The sequence below is a fragment of the Podarcis pityusensis genome (assembly GCF_964106645.2).
Source record: "Podarcis pityusensis genome assembly, chromosome: 1".
NCBI lineage: Eukaryota > Metazoa > Chordata > Lepidosauria > Squamata > Lacertidae > Podarcis > Podarcis pityusensis.
Genome location: NC_138028.1, coordinates 47310864 through 47329033, shown reverse-complemented (window position 1 = coordinate 47329033; position 18170 = coordinate 47310864). Strand labels below are relative to the sequence as shown.

The 18170-nt window shown below is 43.5% G+C and overlaps 1 protein-coding gene across 3 annotated transcripts in view; it reads right to left on the bottom strand.

The window, feature by feature from the left end:
* The window catches only part of SLC8A3 (solute carrier family 8 member A3), a 172687-nt gene that overhangs the window by 130665 nt on the left and 23852 nt on the right, over nt 1–18170 (bottom strand). For all 3 annotated transcript variants that reach the window (XM_080974894.1, XM_080974896.1, XM_080974895.1), the window contains exon 2: nt 3254–5079. In XM_080974894.1, the coding sequence (XP_080831020.1) occupies nt 3254–5022 (1769 nt within the window). In that variant the 5' untranslated portion in view covers nt 5023–5079. The remainder of the gene's footprint in view (nt 1–3253; nt 5080–18170) is intronic.

The following is an 18170-nucleotide window of genomic DNA, read 5'->3' as shown; positions in this document are numbered from 1 at the left end:
CATAGAACTGGTACACAGATTTGATGAAAAGTTTCAGTGGTGGTCACTTCATCCAGTGGGCTAAAAAGTAATAGAATTGTAGAGTTGGAAGGGACAACAAGGGGCATCCAGTTTGATTTGCACCCCAAATCCTTGCTCATATTCTATGATTAAAAAAAGAGAAAAATAAATCAGCCCAATCTATGGGTGCTTCTTCTGTACTAGTTGCTATGTTTGGAAATCTGCCATGCTGGAAAGCCGTGATGTATGTGTCCTCCAAAACAGCGGCTTGAATTTTAAAATCAATTACTGGAGAAAATGGAACTTCATCTAGCAGGTTCACAGGCATCGCAGTGACAGCACAAGTCCTGCTAAATATATGTAGTTCTCACATTTGCCCTTTGCGGCATTACTTGGGGCAACGTGGCAGCTATTCAATGTTGCAGAATTGGCTCTTGAACTATTAAATGGATTACGTAAAAAAAGAAGAAGAAGAAGATCCAAATGTCTAATGTGTTTGAGCATGCTACTTTCCCAAAAGGCACTTCAGTGCATTAACCTGGACTAATGATGGGGATGGAATAAGAGGGATATGAGAAGGGCTGCCTGAGGCCCACGTCAACAAGGAGCAGGGGCAGAGGGAAATGGTTCCAGTGGCCTGGGTGCTCTCCAGTGGCCTAGCACTCCTCACCAGAAGGCAGGATTCTCTGAGAAAGGATAAAGCACATAGGATCTGTAGAGGCTTGAGCACTGCTGTCCTAGACCTCACAGCTACCTGCCAATCAGCTCTGAAGCTGATAGAGCAGAGCAGGTGGCAGCAGAATTATAGCTGTTGGATGAGGCTAGTTGATCTTCCATAGGCCCCAACCCAATATGGTGGATGGGACTGCTTAAGGGGGGAGCACCAGGGTGCAGACCTCACAGGTCTGTGCATAGTTGTGACCTCATTGCCACCTCAACTTGCCCCATCCCATCCAATGAGCTTGGAGACACTGCTGACAGGAGGATACCACTGTGTCCACCACCACCACACAAGTCAACACTAGTCTGTGTTGGCCAAAATGAACTCAGTTCCATGCTTACTAAGAGGAAGCCTGCAGAGGTAGAGCAACAGTGATATAAGCTGCACACCATCAATGGGTTGGCACCGGTGGCAGTACCAGCCCACCTGTGTAGAACAGCTGGGTTGTGGGATTTGGATTGCTTGCAGAGTCACAGAAATTAGAACTCCCCTCAATTCCACACTCCTTCAACAAGAGAGTTACACAGAAGATCACCTTTCCACCAACAACAGAGAAATAATTTCTCCCAACCCACCTCCCTAAATATGGGTGAGGAAACTTTGACCATACTGGAATTACAGAAGCAATAAGCAAGACCCAGCAGCAGGATCCGTCTGCTTCCCAGAGAATTGAAGTTTGATTCAGGGGTCTTTTTATCCCTATATTCTGCCCAAGATAAACATTTTTAAGGATTCAGGATGGTTTCTTTTCTTTTTAAATATTTTAATGATACACAAACTTTTGCCACTTAAGGAAAAGCATCCCATGCAATCATCTCTGGTCATTGTCTCCTAAGTGGCAGGCAATATCTCCAGGACAGAGCAAACTCCATTTCCTGACTCTTAATTTTTTCCTGTATACCTATTTGATTGAGAACAATTGGGGGGGGGGGGGGCATTTGTGAATGCAGCTAACCTAGTGCTGACTTGGAAAAGAGCAACTTAGAATTCTAAAGGAAAACAACTTGCAGTTGTAGCTGTTTCGCTTTACCACTCTTTTCTTGTAAATAGAGGTGACCTTTAGGTTGCATATGACAGGTTGCCATTTGCCATTTTTTTTTAATATGGCACAGCATCCAGAATCTCCTCCTGAAGGATCGGCTTTTTCCATAATGGAAATTAGAGAACTATTAATTAAGCATGAAAATGTTAACATGTCTAGTGCATTTTGCTGCAATGTCATGGGACAGTCACAGAAAATGCAATTATATGATTGCGAGTGAAAGAGAAAAATGCCTCTGCCCAGGGGAACATAGGAAGCTTCCTGAGACCAAGTCAGACCATTGGAGCACCTAGCTCAGTATGGTCTGTTCCTCTTGCATTCACTAACAAACCCTCACAGTGACAGAGGAATCAACAGAGGCAGGGCAAGTAGAGCAGCATAATAGATCTACTAGAGAGGGTGCCTTAATATGTATTTTATTAAGAGGAAGGTATAACAAATTAAATGTGTGATTAATAAAGCTGTGTCTGTTTTAAGCTTCAAGCTAAAAGAGATGATTACACTGAAGGCATCTTACAGATTTTTCCACCTTCCAACTTTATCTAAAATATCTTGCTAATTTAAACTGTAGATCAGAGGTGGTCATGCTACCAAACCTTATTGAGGAATGTACATTGCTGTAGACTTGGCTAGCAGAAGATTTTGTTCCCAGGAATAATTGCAATGTGCATCATCAAAGATGGTAGAAATCCCTTGGTATGTAAAGGAATTTTATTTGCAGGGGAGCACATGAAAACTGCTTGGGTTTCCTACCATATTTCTTAAAACCTAATTAGAAGCTTTTATCTCTCTCTTGAAGCGACCAATGTGTTACTCAGACTCAAACTGAACTATCATTATTGCAGGGAATAGTGATTAATTTGTGGGCTGGAAAGAAGCAGAGGAGAAAGTAACTGATTAGATAAAAAAAAATTTAAAAATTGTATCTGAAGAAGTGTGCATGCACACAAAAGCTTATACCCAGAACAAACTTAGTTGGTCTCTAAGGTGCTACTGGACAATTTTAAAATTTATTTTGATTGCGCCAGACCAACACGGCTACCTACCCGAATCTTGTAACTGATTAGATGAACCAGTAAGATCAGGGTATGATGACCAAGGATCTAGTCCTACAACCATAACTCATTCAATTTGATAATAGCATGAGTCAATGACAATTAATTTGGGGAATATTCATCTAGACCAAGACCCCAATTTTATTTTGGAATTTAATCTTGTCACAATTTTAACAATACTCAAGTAAAGTTTCAAAGGTATTCCCATTAGGCCATTAAAGAAAAATGCAGCCCTATTTATTCATTCCTAGGAGGAGAGCAGAAAAGCCCAGATCCTGCTGTAGGGTTCTTGCCTGGGGGGAGATAAGTATGGAGACTAGAGGGAAGGGAAAGAGGACAGTCCATTACATGTTGCCCTTGTTTACCTGTGATGGAAGAAAATTCTGGAGTTAAATAAATAGTTGACCTCTGAAGAAATTAAAGCAAGGTACTTACACAGTTTCATCGTTCTTGAACTCCAGCTCCCCATACGCATCTTCAAAGTCCTCTCCACCTCCTTTTGCTGTTCCTTCTACTGTTCTAAAAGGGACTATGACTGTACCTCGGGCACCAGATGTCCTAAGGACTTTCACCTCCATTACCCCAATGCTCTCACTGACATGTATCACGTCACACTCAAAGGTGAAGATGCCCGCATGGTCATCATCTAAGATAGTCACAGTAGCCACATAAGGAGAGGCCAGCATGGCCTTGGGGTATGGCAAGTTATTGAGCTCCGGAGGAGGTTCGTCTGTCTCAACCACCCGCAGGTTGCTGAGGCGCACGAAGAAATGCTCATCTTCCTCAAAGATGTCATCATCAATGATCCCTATAGAGAACTCTTTCTGGGTCTCCCCTGACTTCAAGACAACCGTCCCTTCTGTAAACTCATAGTCAGCCCCCGCATTGGCAGAGCCATCCTCCGTTTTGTAGTCCACATAGATTGTCTTGGATATGTCTCCTCCTTTCCGAACGACGGTTAGGAGGACAGCACCACAGTTCTCCAGACACTGGTAGGAGCAAGGATCAAAACAAATTTTTGAGATAAAGTCCTCTGGTTCCTCTGGCCGCACCTCATGCAAGCTAGCACTCCTCTTGGCTTGCTCAGCTGCATGCTTTTTAAGGATATTTCCTGCTCCAGTCATCATCCTGGTGGCCTGAATCCGATAGAACGCTCTGCTCTTTTGCTGATGAGATAAGGCATAGTAATTGGCCATTTCCACCAGCTGGTCTAAGTCTTTCTCTGGGTGTTTTTGCTTCAGATCCTTGAGAATCCGGATCATCTCTTTGCGAGACTCGTCCACCTCTTTCCCCTCCATAGGCACTAGGTTTCCATCCAGAAAGTGAGAGTTCATCATCTTACCGTCCATTTCAATCCCTTTGGGGTGCTCCCCCTCAGTCTCAATGATAATACCTCTGTGCTTGTCAGTACGGTACTTTTTGTGCATATACTTGTAGAAGAACAGCCTTCTGTCTGCTATCCAAGCCAGGAGGACACAAACAGGGAAGAAGAACAGAGTGAGGAGGCCTTCCCATACCTGGACCACGCCTGGAGAGAAAACCGCAAGGATCATGTACAACCAGATATAGGCGAAGATGCTCCAAGCTGCAGTGACAAAGAAGACCCTCAAATGCTTTATCTTCCTCACCTCGCCATCAGGAATGACATAGACACAGATGGCTATGATAATAAACATATTGAAAGCTGCACTGCCAACTATGGTTGAAGGTCCCAGATCGCCAGCAATGAATCCATGGCCACAGACCTCTATCAATGACAGGAGGATCTCAGGAGCAGAGGAACCAAGAGCCATGAGGGTCAAATTGGAAACAGTTTCATTCCAAACTCGGATGGTGGTGGTGGTGGTTTCTCCATTGGGTTTCCTGATGGTGACCTCTTTTTCTTGCGAAGTAATGACCTCTATGGATGCCATGAAGCGGTCAGCAATGATAGAGACACCGAGGAACATATAGATCAGCGCCACAAAGTAAACAATAACCCTGGCAATTTTGTCCCCCAGAGATGGGTTTTCTGGGTACCATATTGGCAAGATAACACCCTCCTTGCACACCGAGGAACCTGAGCATGTACTGTTTTGTCCTATGCTGGCTGGATCTGCCCCCGTGCCAGCGTCCACCTGCAGACCATGTAAAAAAAGGACAAAAGTAATGAGCCCAAAACGGAGGAAGGCTGAGCTGACAGGTTGCAACCTTAACCACGCCATACACAAGATTTAGCTTCTACTGTACAGAGGCAACAGTCTTCTTTCCAGGTTAAGAACCTGCAACAGAAAAGAATGAGAAGTATGAGATGAAAGAAAACAAAAGAAAGCTGTTTCGTACATAAACAAAGTGCTTCACTGTTATTCACCTCAAGTCACATCTACTTATTAAGTATACAGGGAAACAGCAACAATATCTGGAGGTGTTTATGCAGCACAGGCAAAATTGTAGCACTGATGAGCAAAAAATTCAGAGGCCAAATGTTTACACAGATCCCACAGTCACTAACAGTATAGTTAATTTAGATACCCGTCTCTGGATTATAATAAACAAAATCTGCTCTTATTCCCTTATGGGGGACACAAGCCCTTATAAAGTCCTTTGTAGGTTCTCCATCGGTAGGAGAAAATAACAGAGGCCAACCAGAGAATATTGAGAAGCAAAGTAGCTAGTAAGCCTGATCTTTATTGAACTGTTGCAACAGGGTGCTCCCCTCACACGCAGGAAAGGAGGAGGACCCAGAACAAAGGTGTGCCTGCCTTTATATAGACATTTTAAATTGCCTTCCCTGGAGCTCAAGACCACCCCCCCCAAACATCATAGGTGGTCTACAACAGAAATTTGAATGTTGCTGTTTTTCCTTTCTGTCAGGTTATCTGGTAATGCCTTATTTGATTGCCTTTCCTGGTAGTCTGGCCATTCCTTTGAGATGGTGATTTCCCAATTCCTGAGACAATTGGAAGGTTCCCTCACCCCCTCCCTCCTTGCAGAGAAAACATTTGGTCAGTTTGGGAGTCAAAATGGTTTCAGGGCGGTCTTCCTGTGCTGCTCCAGACATGTGGTCCACATAGCTATGTACATGCTTTGTTGGTACATTTATAAACATTTATTTTATATATATAAGACCTTAATTTTTTTATTTCAGGATGAAAACAGTTCCCAAATGGAAATTGAATTATTATCAAGGAAACTCTACCACAAGAGTCAGTCCTACCACGATGCAGATAGAGATGAAAAAATTGCAGCTATGTGCAACCCAATCCTATCCATATCTATTAAGTTCAGTGAGACTTACTCCTAGGTAAGTCTGTATAGGACTGGATGCAAATCTCCCACTTCTATGGGCACACACCAGGAATACTACTTCTTTGCCGCCACAGAACTAAACTTCCTGGTTTATTTTGAAGCTATTTGGGGATTTTCCTCATGTGTTTGTGAGAGTTCTCAGATTTCTCTATATCACTTGTCAATCACTGTTCTGAATTTATTCATTGACTATCAACACTGGAAGGTGAGGACACGCTCATTTCTCATAAAGCAATTGGTTAGAGGGGTTCCTGCACATTTTGCTTTCTAATTCTCACTCTATAAGGGCTAGAGACATAAAAATGAAAATGAAATGAAAGCTCAGAGTCTCTCCACACCCAAAATGGCCTTGTCACAATAAGTTTCCAAGCACACTCACCCCGTGAGATGGCACAGCACTACTCTCTGATCGAACCACTACTCAGGAGTTCCCCCACTGTGCTTAGGAACCCCAGATCCTACTGGGGAGACAACCTTCCAGTTTTTGTTCTGGGGCCTGGGAAACTGCCCGTCACTGCTGGACACAAGAGTCAACCCATCTTCTCCAGATTCCCTGTATGTACAAGCCCTGTGTGTTGCCAGAGCTGTCTGTTTCGTGGGAGTTAAGCCACAGTGCTCTAAAGCAACCAGCCAGCCTACAGCATTCTCAACTACACAGCTTATTTTAAACAAGTAATGATCAAGGAAGTGGGAGAGAGGTAAGTAGAGTACAACATAAAAAAGAAGAGTGTAACGGGTAGCTCAGCTAGTTAGAGCATGGTGCTGATAACGCCAAGGTAGCAGGTTTGACCCCCTGCGAGGGACAACTGTATATTCCTGCACTGCAGGGAATTGGACTAATCAGTGTTCCCCAAACTTGGGTCTCTAGCTGTTTTTGGACTACAACTCCCATCATCCCTAGCAAACAGGACCAGTGGTCAGAGATGATGGGAATTGTAGTCCAAAAACAGCTAGAGACCCAAGTTTGGGGAACACTGGGATCCTCAGTGTCCCTTCCAACTCTAAAGTTCTTTGATTCTATGGCCAGTATATGGCTAAGCTAGCACCTTTAGGAAACTACCCAGTCCAACCAGTATACAGTGGTACCTCAGTTTAAGAACAATTTGGTTTACGAACTCCCAAAACCAGAAATAGTGTCTTGGTTTGCGAACTTACCTCGGTCTAAGAATGGATTAAGTTCAGAACGGATTAAGCTTCCGTAACGGATTAAGTTCGTAAACCGAGGTACCACTGTACATGGATCCTCTGCGTGTTCCGACGACCACCAAAACTCTTAAAAATCACTTTGCCTATATTTTCAGTGTCAAGCGGGAAAGGATCCCTGGGGAAAGGAAAGGACCTGCAATAGCATGAAGCTGATCACTCATAAAGAGACTTTGGCATGGCGGTGGGCTACAGAGCCCAACCTCTGCCTCTCAGTCCAGTCCACATAACAGTCCACAAAACAGAGTCCAGTCCAGTCCACAAAACAGAGGTGAGGGAGCAAACAGAAAGAACTTACACTTCTCTGAACAATCTGAGAAGCTGACTCAAAGCCTAGTTCTTATTACTTCTGCTGTGAGCTACTCATTGCTGCAAAGCTGTATCTATAATTTGCTGACACATAAATCTGAATAAGCCCACCTGCAGGCTCTAGTGGCACATGTCATGCATTCTGAACCTCTCACTAGCGCGGTTAGAAGAGATTCCAAGAACCCTGCGCACATGGCCAGAGTTAAATAGTTTATATGCATAATCATAGACCAGAAATGTCTCAAATGACTAAAGAATTTGCAGTGCTGAGTATATTCCAGGAATCGTTTGAATGTTATCAGTGTGAACAGATGCATCATAAATGGCAGGTTTATCATCATGTTGTGTCATTCGCTTCTACCCCCAAGCAGGCATAATCTGTCCAGTATCAGCAACGACCAATAATTTTTTTATAAGCTTTCAGATAAGTATATATAATGACAAGCAAAACAGGAAGAAAAGAACGAACAGCGGCTGCAAATGAACAACAACAAAAAGACCCACCAGGCCTGAAAAATGGAGAGAATTGATTTTGTGGTATCAGAATCACAAATCCATATCAGACATCCTTGGGATAGATGAGGACAGAAAGAAGTAACACATCTCCTTGGCATTACACAGATTAATTCAGACATGACATATTCTTTCTGCCTGGCTCTCTGAAAGCCTAGTTATTTATTTCCTTTTCTAATTTGGACCTGACTTTTGGTGTTAGTCTAGGCAGAGAGAAGCTAAGGTTGTAAAGCGGATTCTGGGGCCAATTCTGCAAGCCCTGACTCAAATTAATCACTGAAGATAAATGTTGGTGCAAGGTTCCATGACGACCAGCTTTTAAGACAGGCATATCCTTTTCTGTATTCATGTAGAATACAGCGCCTGGCGGGGGGGGGGGAGGCTTGAAGATCATTGTCCTCCTAAGCCAATGTGGTGTAGTGGTTAAGAGCAGTGGACTCGTAATCTTGTGAACCGGGTTTGCGTCTCCGCTCCTCCACATGCAGCTGCTGGGTGACCTTGGGCTAGTCACACTTCTCTGAAGCCCCTCAGCCCCACTCACCTCACAGAGTGTTTGTTGTGGGGGAGGAAGGGAAAGGAGAATGTTAGCTGCTTTGAGACTCCTTAGGATAGTGATAAAGTGGGATATCAAATCCAAACTCTTCTTCTTCTTCCTGAGGCAGAAAAATATGTGGCTGCATAGATACGCAGCGTTCCACATGGGGGAACTATCCTACGGGCCACATCCAATAGGTTTTTTTATAACCCGCAAACCTCTCAAAAATTGTCATTATTTTTGTGTGTGTGTGTTGTCCTACAGGTCACCTGCTGTGATACCATGATACCAAAAGGGCTGGGGTTTTTAAACCAAAAAACCCCAGCCTTTCCCCATTCCATTTTTACACTTTTTATTGATTTTAATCCCCACACTGATTATTGATTTTAATCCCCACCCCAAGACTTGCCTTTGAGGTGGTCTGTAGTGAATATACAAATGTAGCTGAGCAAAGAAAAATCTACTTAATAACATGCTTGTCACCTGATGTGATGGTGACCTGCATGTGTGAACTGTCCGATCTAACACCACAGATGGGTCTTCTTTATCACATCACCACAAGCAGAAGGGTTTTCAGTGGTGTGAGTTTACACATTCAAGCTGCGTGTTATCCAGTGTCAACTAATCAAGTGGGGCGGGGGAGGAATCGATCAGCTCACATGCATGTGTGAACTGAAGAGGTGCTGCTCGGTAGAGAAAGGACTCCAGGAAAGTTACAATCTCATGGCCAGCACAGGTTTAACACCACAAGCAGAACTTGCATCTCAGATACAAAAACAGTTCACGTGTTAATTTACAGTTCACATGTTCCTCTTATGTCTAAAACAGTTATGTGAATGCATACGTGATCCCGCTTCTCAACGGTTTCAGTTGTTTTTAAATGGATTTGGAAAGAGAGAAATAGCAATGTTTTAATTGGCCAGGAGAATTTGTTTCCCACAGATCAGGGCAAAGAGATGGAAGAGGAAAAGTTGAAGGGGTAAGCTGTCACTTGCGTAGGTGCCACCCAAATCGTGCTATTCATGGGAACAGGGGATCCTCTCTCCCATTGATTCAAAAACACTGCATCAGAAGAGAAATGTCTATCTTGTTGGCCTGCTTTTAAAACTGACCTCATACGAAAATTGTCCTTCTGGTTAGAAGGCAGCTGTATGAGTTTGAGAGTCTTTGCATTAACAATATACTGCGGAATTAATTACCGGCTTCTGTTTCTAAGCTGAGAGGTAGAAGCAGCAGAGCCTCCTGTTTTCGTGGGCTTTGTTCAAAGCAAGAGAGCAAGATCAAAAGATCGGGTGTGTTTTGTGTACCCTGTGCAGAAAGACTCACCAGAGAGCAATTTTTTTCAATAAAAACCACATTGTGAATGTATTGCCAACAGCTGAAAATAAATATGTAAATTAAATAAGAAAAGCTGCTTTCACACAGCTCAGTTCTCTTGTTAACAGTATGTGGATATTAAAGCCCACATTAGGAGAGTTCTTCTTATGCATAATTTGCATGTGCAATTACTTTGATTGCGCTGCACATTGCATGATTATGCACATACAGATTGTACCTGCAAAAAAACCCAAACCACTTAAAAAACCTAGGCTTGGATTTTGGCAATGGTATCTGTACTTTTCTGCAAATGAACCAACAAAAATTCTTAAGGGAGAGGCAAGTTTTTTTTAAAAAAAAAAATGCATTACAATTTGTAATCCAAATTGTCACCAGAAATTTATTATGAACTTACTTACTACATTTTTATGCCATCTTTTCCTCCAAGGAGCTTAAAGAGGCACACATGGTTCTCTCCTCCACGTTTTATGCCCACAACATTCCTGTGAGGCAGGTTGGGCTGAGAGAAAGTAACTGGCCTGAGGTTACCCAGTAAGCTGAGTGGATATCCGAACCCTAGTTTCCCAAGAGATAGCCCAACATTCTAGCCATTACACCACACTGGCTCTAAACCCTAGAGAAAATTTTTGTGTGTTGAAAAGAGCCCTAAAGAGAGGATTTCTAGAATGTTCTGCTAAACAACTAGTAACCAGTGACTAAAAGAAAACAAAAGTTTTGAATTTCTACATATCCTTTTTCACAAAGTTACAGCAGTCGTGATCACAACTAGTTACATGTTACAACCTGGATCTCTAGAGCAGCCTTTCCCAACCTGGTGTCCACCAGACTTTTGGACTACAACACCCATCACCCCTAACCATTGGCCATGCTGACCAGGGCTAATTAGAGTTGGCAGTATGAAATACCAGGTATGGGGATGCCACTCTAAGGGTGTGAGTTGCAACAGGATTTCTAAGAAAGAATGTGAGTTTAGAGCCGAGGTTCTCATTTTGTGGTCCATGAGCTCCTACCAGGCCAATGTGTGGAAAGGATCAAGAACAGCTGAGCTATGCACAACTCTCAAAATTGTCTTATGCTATTTGAGGGAAGGAAACCTGCAGGGAATTTTTTCATCAGATTTCTCCAGGGGGAGGAGAAATCATCCAAAAGATGGGACTCGCTATTACCAGTGGCAGTTGCACAGCTTATTTCTTTTTTCCTAACTTCTCCCCCCCACTCCAGCACCAGTGTTAGCTGCCTGGCCATCATAGGAGCCAACTCCCTTCACCCCCTCAATAAAATACCCTAACCCCCCCCCAAGTTGATGGGCATTGCCATTTTGCCATTCAAATGGCGTGCATGCATCACATCATGTGATCAATGCTACGGTGTGGGGCTTACTCTCCCCCCCCCCCCATTATTATATTCAAGTTGGCACTCCTGCTGGCCATCATTTTGCATCCTCCATAGATCCCCATCGACCCTAAACAATTGAAGCAGTGTCATACCCCTATAATCAGTTGCGCCTTCTCCCAAAGAATCCTGGGAACTGTAGTTTGTTAAGGGCACTGAGAGTTGTTAGGAGACCTCTATTCCCTTCACAGAATTACACTTCCACAAAGTTCCCTGGGAAGATGAACTGACTGTTAGGCGCGCATAGAATTGTTAAATATGCACGATCCAGCCTGTAGTCTTCAACACTGACTATTACACTAACATTTCCATTTAACATACCAGTATTCTTGAGAATGTCAACCTATAAACAAATGGCAGACTCATTCTTCAAGCATAGATATTTATGCAGCCGAAATGGAAGGTGTCAATAGGCTTGGAGGGGCGGGGGATCACAATGTTTGCAAAAAAAATAAGGGGGTAGAATCTAATGAGGATTGAGCATGCTCAGTGGTCAACAATTGCTGGCTATTATTATTATTATTATTATTATTATTAATTAGCTTTATATACCACCTTTAATCAAAAGATCTCAGGGGAGTTCAGAAGAGAAAATTGCAAGATAAAAACACAAAAAAGCAATTAAAACAAACACAACAAAACAATAGCCCTCTCCCCTCCCATAAGCACATTTAAAAGGCTGTAGAATATTAATCAGCCAAACGCCTGGTTGAAGAGGAATGTTTTTGCCTGGCACCTAAATATATATAAAGAAGGCACCTCCCTGGGGATAGCATTCCACAAATGGGAAGCTAGTGCAGAAAACACCCATTCTCCTGTTTCCACCCTTTGGACCTCACGTGGAGGAGGCACACAAAGAAGTGCCTCAGGTGATGAATGCAGAGTCTGAGTTGGTTTATAGATGTAGTCCTTGAGGTATTGCAGGTGAAATGGGGAGAATGCAATGGAGTATTCAGGAAAACCAGGTATGCCTGGCTGGCTGGCACCCTGAATATGGAAACTCCACACTGCAACAGTTTGTTACAGGTCTCACTTGTAAAATAATAATAATAATAATGTGCAAAAATGCTAATCAAAATAAAAAGCAGCTAAAGTAATCCAACCTCCCTATATTACAAATGAGTAAAGCAGCTCTAGCATCTAAAAGTCCTACTGACTTCAATTAAGCTTATACTCCCTTGTAAATGCACACGAGATTGAAGCCTGAATCTCCGCAACTGTTTTCAACAACCTCTGACATCAGGAAGAAGGTGGAGCCAAGAGTTTATCTTGTTCATTTGCTGTCACAATCATATCACTTACAAATATCTTTCAGCTCAGTTCTTAAAAAAAATATTTTAGGACATAGCTCAGATTGTGGACAGTGCTCAAAAAGGGATTGTGTCATTTTAAGCCTGAAGCAGGACATGAATTTAAAAACAGCACTGCCAGATGCTCACTCGGATGGATTCCTAAAGAAGTTCACGGCAGAAAGAAGTCTAGCAGGTCTGCTGCTCTCTTCACCACCAGCCTCGGCTCTGGTTGCTGTAGGAAATAATCTTTCCACCATGCCTGCAGTGGATAGAGGACTAGCTGGGCTGGAGACACCAGTGTAGCATAAATAGCTAAAGGCAGAAAGGGATCCTGCTTTTTCTCCAGGAAAACTAAAACCTGAAATTTATTTGTTTAAAAAATGCTGCTTGGATGTAGGAAATGTCCAGCATCACAAATCTAAACATCACCATGTCCTTTTTGTCCTATTTAGAAACTGTTGTGAGTGCTACATCTTCGAAACATATCCAATTGTGGGGGATACACTGGGCTTCTCCCCTCCTTCAAAGGAGATTTTCTCCACGTAGAAACATGGCACATGCGAAGTACTAAGGACTGCTGACTTCTTAAAAGCAGGCTTCTCCAACCTGGAGCTTTCTGGTCATGTGGCCAGCTTCTGGTGCAATAGGACACTGTGACAAGTGCCAGACAGCATGGAAACGCTGTTTACCTTCCCGCTGCAGCGGTACCTATTTATCTACTTGCACTGGTGTGCTTTTGAACTGCTCAGTTGGCAGGAGTTGAGACAGAGCAACAAGAGCTCACCCCATCATGGGGACTTGAACTGCTAATCTTGAGATTGGCAAGCCCAAGAGGCTTGGTGGTTTAGACCACAGCACCCCCCACTCCCTTACCAACCAACTAACTAGGGTGGCTATAAAAGAGGATTAGACAAATTAATGGAGGAGAATACTATTAATGGCTACTAACCACCATAGCTCTGCCCTGCCTCCACAGTCAGAGGCAGTACAGTGGTACCTCAGGTTTCAGACACTTCAGGTTACAGATGCTTCAGGTTACAGACTCTGCTAACCCAGAAATAGTACCTTGGGTTAAGAACTTTACCTCAGGATGAGAACAGAAATTGGGTGGCGGTGGCAGCGAGAGGCCCCATTAGCTAAAGTGGTACCTCAGGTTAAGAACAGTTTCAGGTTAAGAACAGACCTCTGGAACGAATTAAGTTCTTAACCCGAGGTACCAATGTAATGCTTCTGAATACCAGTTGGAGGAAATGGCAGGAGAGACACAGATTTTATCAAGGCTATTCAGTTAATTTTGTGAATATGGCTAGAAGCTGCTTGCTGGTTTCCCCCAGACTTCTGGATGCTGGACTAGAGGAGCCAGTGGCCTGAACCAGCAGGCTCTTTTCAAGTTCTTAGAGGTCTCTACTTAAAAGCACCTTCAGAACTCTCTGCTGAAAGGCAACCCCCATCTTTGCCTTGTAAGACTAATGCAAGGAAAGGAGATGTTTACAAAGAAGCATTGACCCATGGGTAGGGAGTACATAAGTATTTCTTTATCAATAACAATTCTCTGAAACCGCTCCCTTCCCAACTGTATTTCCCCATTTTCTGCCAGTCAGCTCTCAGACCAGAAATAGCAGCCCAGCTGAGAAGGAAAAGTCACTTAGGGGAGGGGATGTGTAGGAATATTATTAGTAGGAGAGGGAGGTTAAGCAACTTCTGCCCCCAAATCTCCCCTGCCTCCTCATCGCTGTTAAGTGGCAAACAATGCTTGGGTTGTGTGTGCTGAGTCAACACACAGTTCTGTCCCCTCAATTGTGAATCACTGGCCGAGCAACCAAGGGAATGGCATAGAATTGTTATTTCAAAGAATGGATAAACACAGCACTCACAAGAGAGAGAAAAGAACAACCGCCTCCAAAAGGAGAAAGAAAGGTTCTGTTGATTTCTGCAACAAACTAGATGTACATATTGAGGGTTGTATCCAGTTGTGTCCCTCCACTGGTGAAAGGCTCTTTGTTTCCATGAACGGAAAGAGGGAGGCAATCTTTGCAAATTCCCCCTTTCTCCTACCTCCAGATGCCTCCCACCCTCTGAAGTAAATTTTGAGATGCAGAAGGATATACAGTGGTGCCCTGCAAGACGAATGCCTTGCAAGACGGAAAACCCGCTAGACAAAAGGGTTTTCCGTTTCTGAGTTGCTTCGCAGGACGAATTTCTCTATGGGCTTGCTTTGCAAGACAAAAATGTCTTGCGAGTCTTGAGGTTTTTTTCCGCTTTCCCCCCCCTTTTTCTAAGCCGCTAAGCCGCTAATAGCCTTTTAGCAGCTAAGCCGCTAAGCCTTTAATAGCCGCTAAACCGCTAATAGCGCTAATCCGCTAATAGGGTTGCTTCGCAAGACAAAAAAACCGCTAGACGAAGACACTCGCGGAACGGATTAAGTTCGTCTTGCGAGGCACCACTGTAGAGGGAAGGGAGAATCACCCGCCCTTTCATTCCTCCACTGGATCCAAGAGGCTTCCATCAGTGGAGGAGCACAGCTGGGTATAACTTTGAAAGACTAGACTTGACTGATTTTATCACAATTGATCGACAGTGTGTACACCCCCATGGTATTTATACTTTCTCTGGCTTTGTGTTTCTCTTTCTTCCTGAAACATTTTTATAAATAGAAATATGCAAACTTAAGGATCACTTGACATGGATTTGTTACCCTTTCACACACTTTCCATCACTTTTTTCATATTTGCAATCAAGGCTGTACATATAAAGGAGGATATTCACTGCCCTTTCAGCCCCTGCTTCTGGCTGAAATTGGGGATTCTAATCCTTTTAATTTATTGTAGGGGTCTAAAACAAAAAGGGTGGTTGTGCTTCCAGGGTCAAAACTACACATTACACAGGAGAACCATGACTGGATTTTCTAAATTGTTTGGTTCGTGAAACGCTTGCCACTGGGTTTTTGTTTCCTAGGGTGGGGGAAGAAGAGATTTCCTCAAACTGCTATTCGCCAAGGTGCTGTTGACTATGGGTTTCTGGATTGCAATCTGGGATGATGCTTGTGATTGGAAGATACATGGGGGAAGGAAGACACTAGGAGATCCAGTTGCCCCAACTTTGCCACCACCCTGCAGCCCTGCCACATCACACAAGCCACTACACACACACATACGGCAGCCACAGGTATTTATAAAGCAGACGAGTGACAGAAGACTATAGTTATTTGCACATCCTCCCCACTGCAACAGCATTTAAGAAGAGTAATCTCACTCCAATGTACTCCACATCCTTACTTTGCCGAGTGTCTTGCTTCACATTTGCTTTCATGTAAAACATCCCAAATGCTGGGCAGACCTAGTCAGAATTTTATTGACACACGGGGGCCGGGTTGGGAAGATCAATTTATTTGTCTGCTTGATAAGAGGTGTATACTAGCCGCTTTCCACAGCCTAACAGCAGGAGCCAATTGTTAAGTATAAAAGATGAAGTGGTTGTCTTTCCCTCAGCGTGACCCTGTGGCACTCCTTGCAGAATAGACTCTCCAGGGAAGAAAGAGCACCTGGAAGCAAGCTGACTAGTCCTCATGAACTCCCATCAGAAAGCTTGAAAGCCTTTACTTCCTGCTTTACTTCCTTCATGGAACTGTTTTATTCTTCTTAAAAGGAGAAAAAAAGGTACAGAAATGGGTTGATTTATATATTTGTTCAAAACATTTATATCCTGCCTTTCCAATACCAAGCCTTCAAGGTGGCTTACAAAATCAATAAAAACCATTTCACAATATAATCCACATAAAAAGATCCAATTAAATGTTGCAGCGGCAATAGAGTAGGATACTGTCATAATGTCATTCACTAAATGTTCAGGAAAAGAAAACAGCTTTATCTCGACACCTAGAAGGCAGAAGAGGAGATGCTGAGTTACTATTTCTAGAAAGGTTATTCCGTGATCACGGAGCCAGCAGAGAAAGCTTAGCCTGAGTTGCCAGTCAACTAGCCTTTGCAAGTAGGAGCACCTTGAGGCGAGCCCAATAATCTCAGTGAACAGGCAAATTGCTATTAGAAAAGGCACTCCGATTTGCAGCTGGAAAGCAGGGTTTGAAAGATGAGGTTCAGTTTACAAGCGAGTCCCATAAGGATGAGTAAATTTTCCGCAGATCTCAAAGTGGGTCTCGCTTCAGAACATTTGAGGAGCCCTGGTTGAACCAGCTTCCAGGTGAGCAGATTTAGTTAAACGGATACCCTTCTGAACATACAAGGTGTGACCGGAAAGTTTGGTGAATGGTCACAGAAATCGGACAGCGAGAAATATTCAAACATACAATCGGCTTTGGAAACCCACGAAATGCTCACAATTGTGTATGGAGATGAAGCTGTAACTCGAAAGACAGTGTATGAGTGGTTTATAGCATTTCCATTAAGGGTGGCAAACCATCAATGACGACCTTTGGTCTGGCAGACCACTGACGAGCAGAATGGCTGCAGATGTCAACAGAGTTCGTGAGTTATTGATGTGAGATTGGCGTTTGTTTGTCCGAATGATGGTGGAAGAACTGCATATTCTGCATGAAATCATTACTGAGGTTAATGAGTTGTCCCACCCTCTGTATTCTCCTGATCTGGCCCCACCAGATTTCTTTCTTTTTCCAAAACTGAAATTTGCCCTGAAAGGGCACAGATTTTCCAACATTTCACGCATCCAAGCTGCTGTGACACGGGAACTGAACGCAATACGAAAAAAGAACTTCTCCAGATGTTTCCAACAGTTCTACAAACGTTGTCAATGGTGCATTGTATCATAGGGGGCCTACTCTGAAGGCCTGTAAGGTATGTATGTTCATATATTTCCCACTGTCTGATTTCAGTGACCATTCACTGAACTTTCTGGTCACACCTTGTATTTATGTGTTTGTGTGTAAAAACTTGAGGTGGAGTTCAACAAATGTTAAATTTCGCTTGCCAAACAAAACAATCCTTCCTCTCCTCCCCCATGCTCTGTTCTGGGGGGTTCTCCCAATCCCGCAGAGCCAATTCTGGAGCTGCAGAGACAACCCAGAGGGAGGAGGAGATGGGAAGTCCCACTGCACAAGTGTAAGTACTTGTCCAATGGAGCTTCTGCTGATGGAACAGGAGGAATCCAACCAATGGACCTTTGTCCAGCAGGAAGTGGAATGAGGCCCATCAACATATTTTATATAAATATTCCAAAGCTCAATGTGAATCTCCCTGTCAAAGGCTGTAAAGGAATATATCTCAAACTGTTTTGCAGATTTTGTGTTTCTTCTGAGACAATTTGTTGGCTCCAGATCCGAAGCAAGACGCTGCCCATGCTTCTCTCTGTGCTGTGTACTATCTTTAAGACCTGCTGTAAATGCCCTACCGGTTCAGCACTGCTCAGTCCCGACCCAGTGCTGAATCTGACTCCATCCATTAGTTCTACAGATATTAGCTCTTCGCAGCCCATGACAGAAGCTTGTGGCTGTTTTGTGGTACCTCTTAAG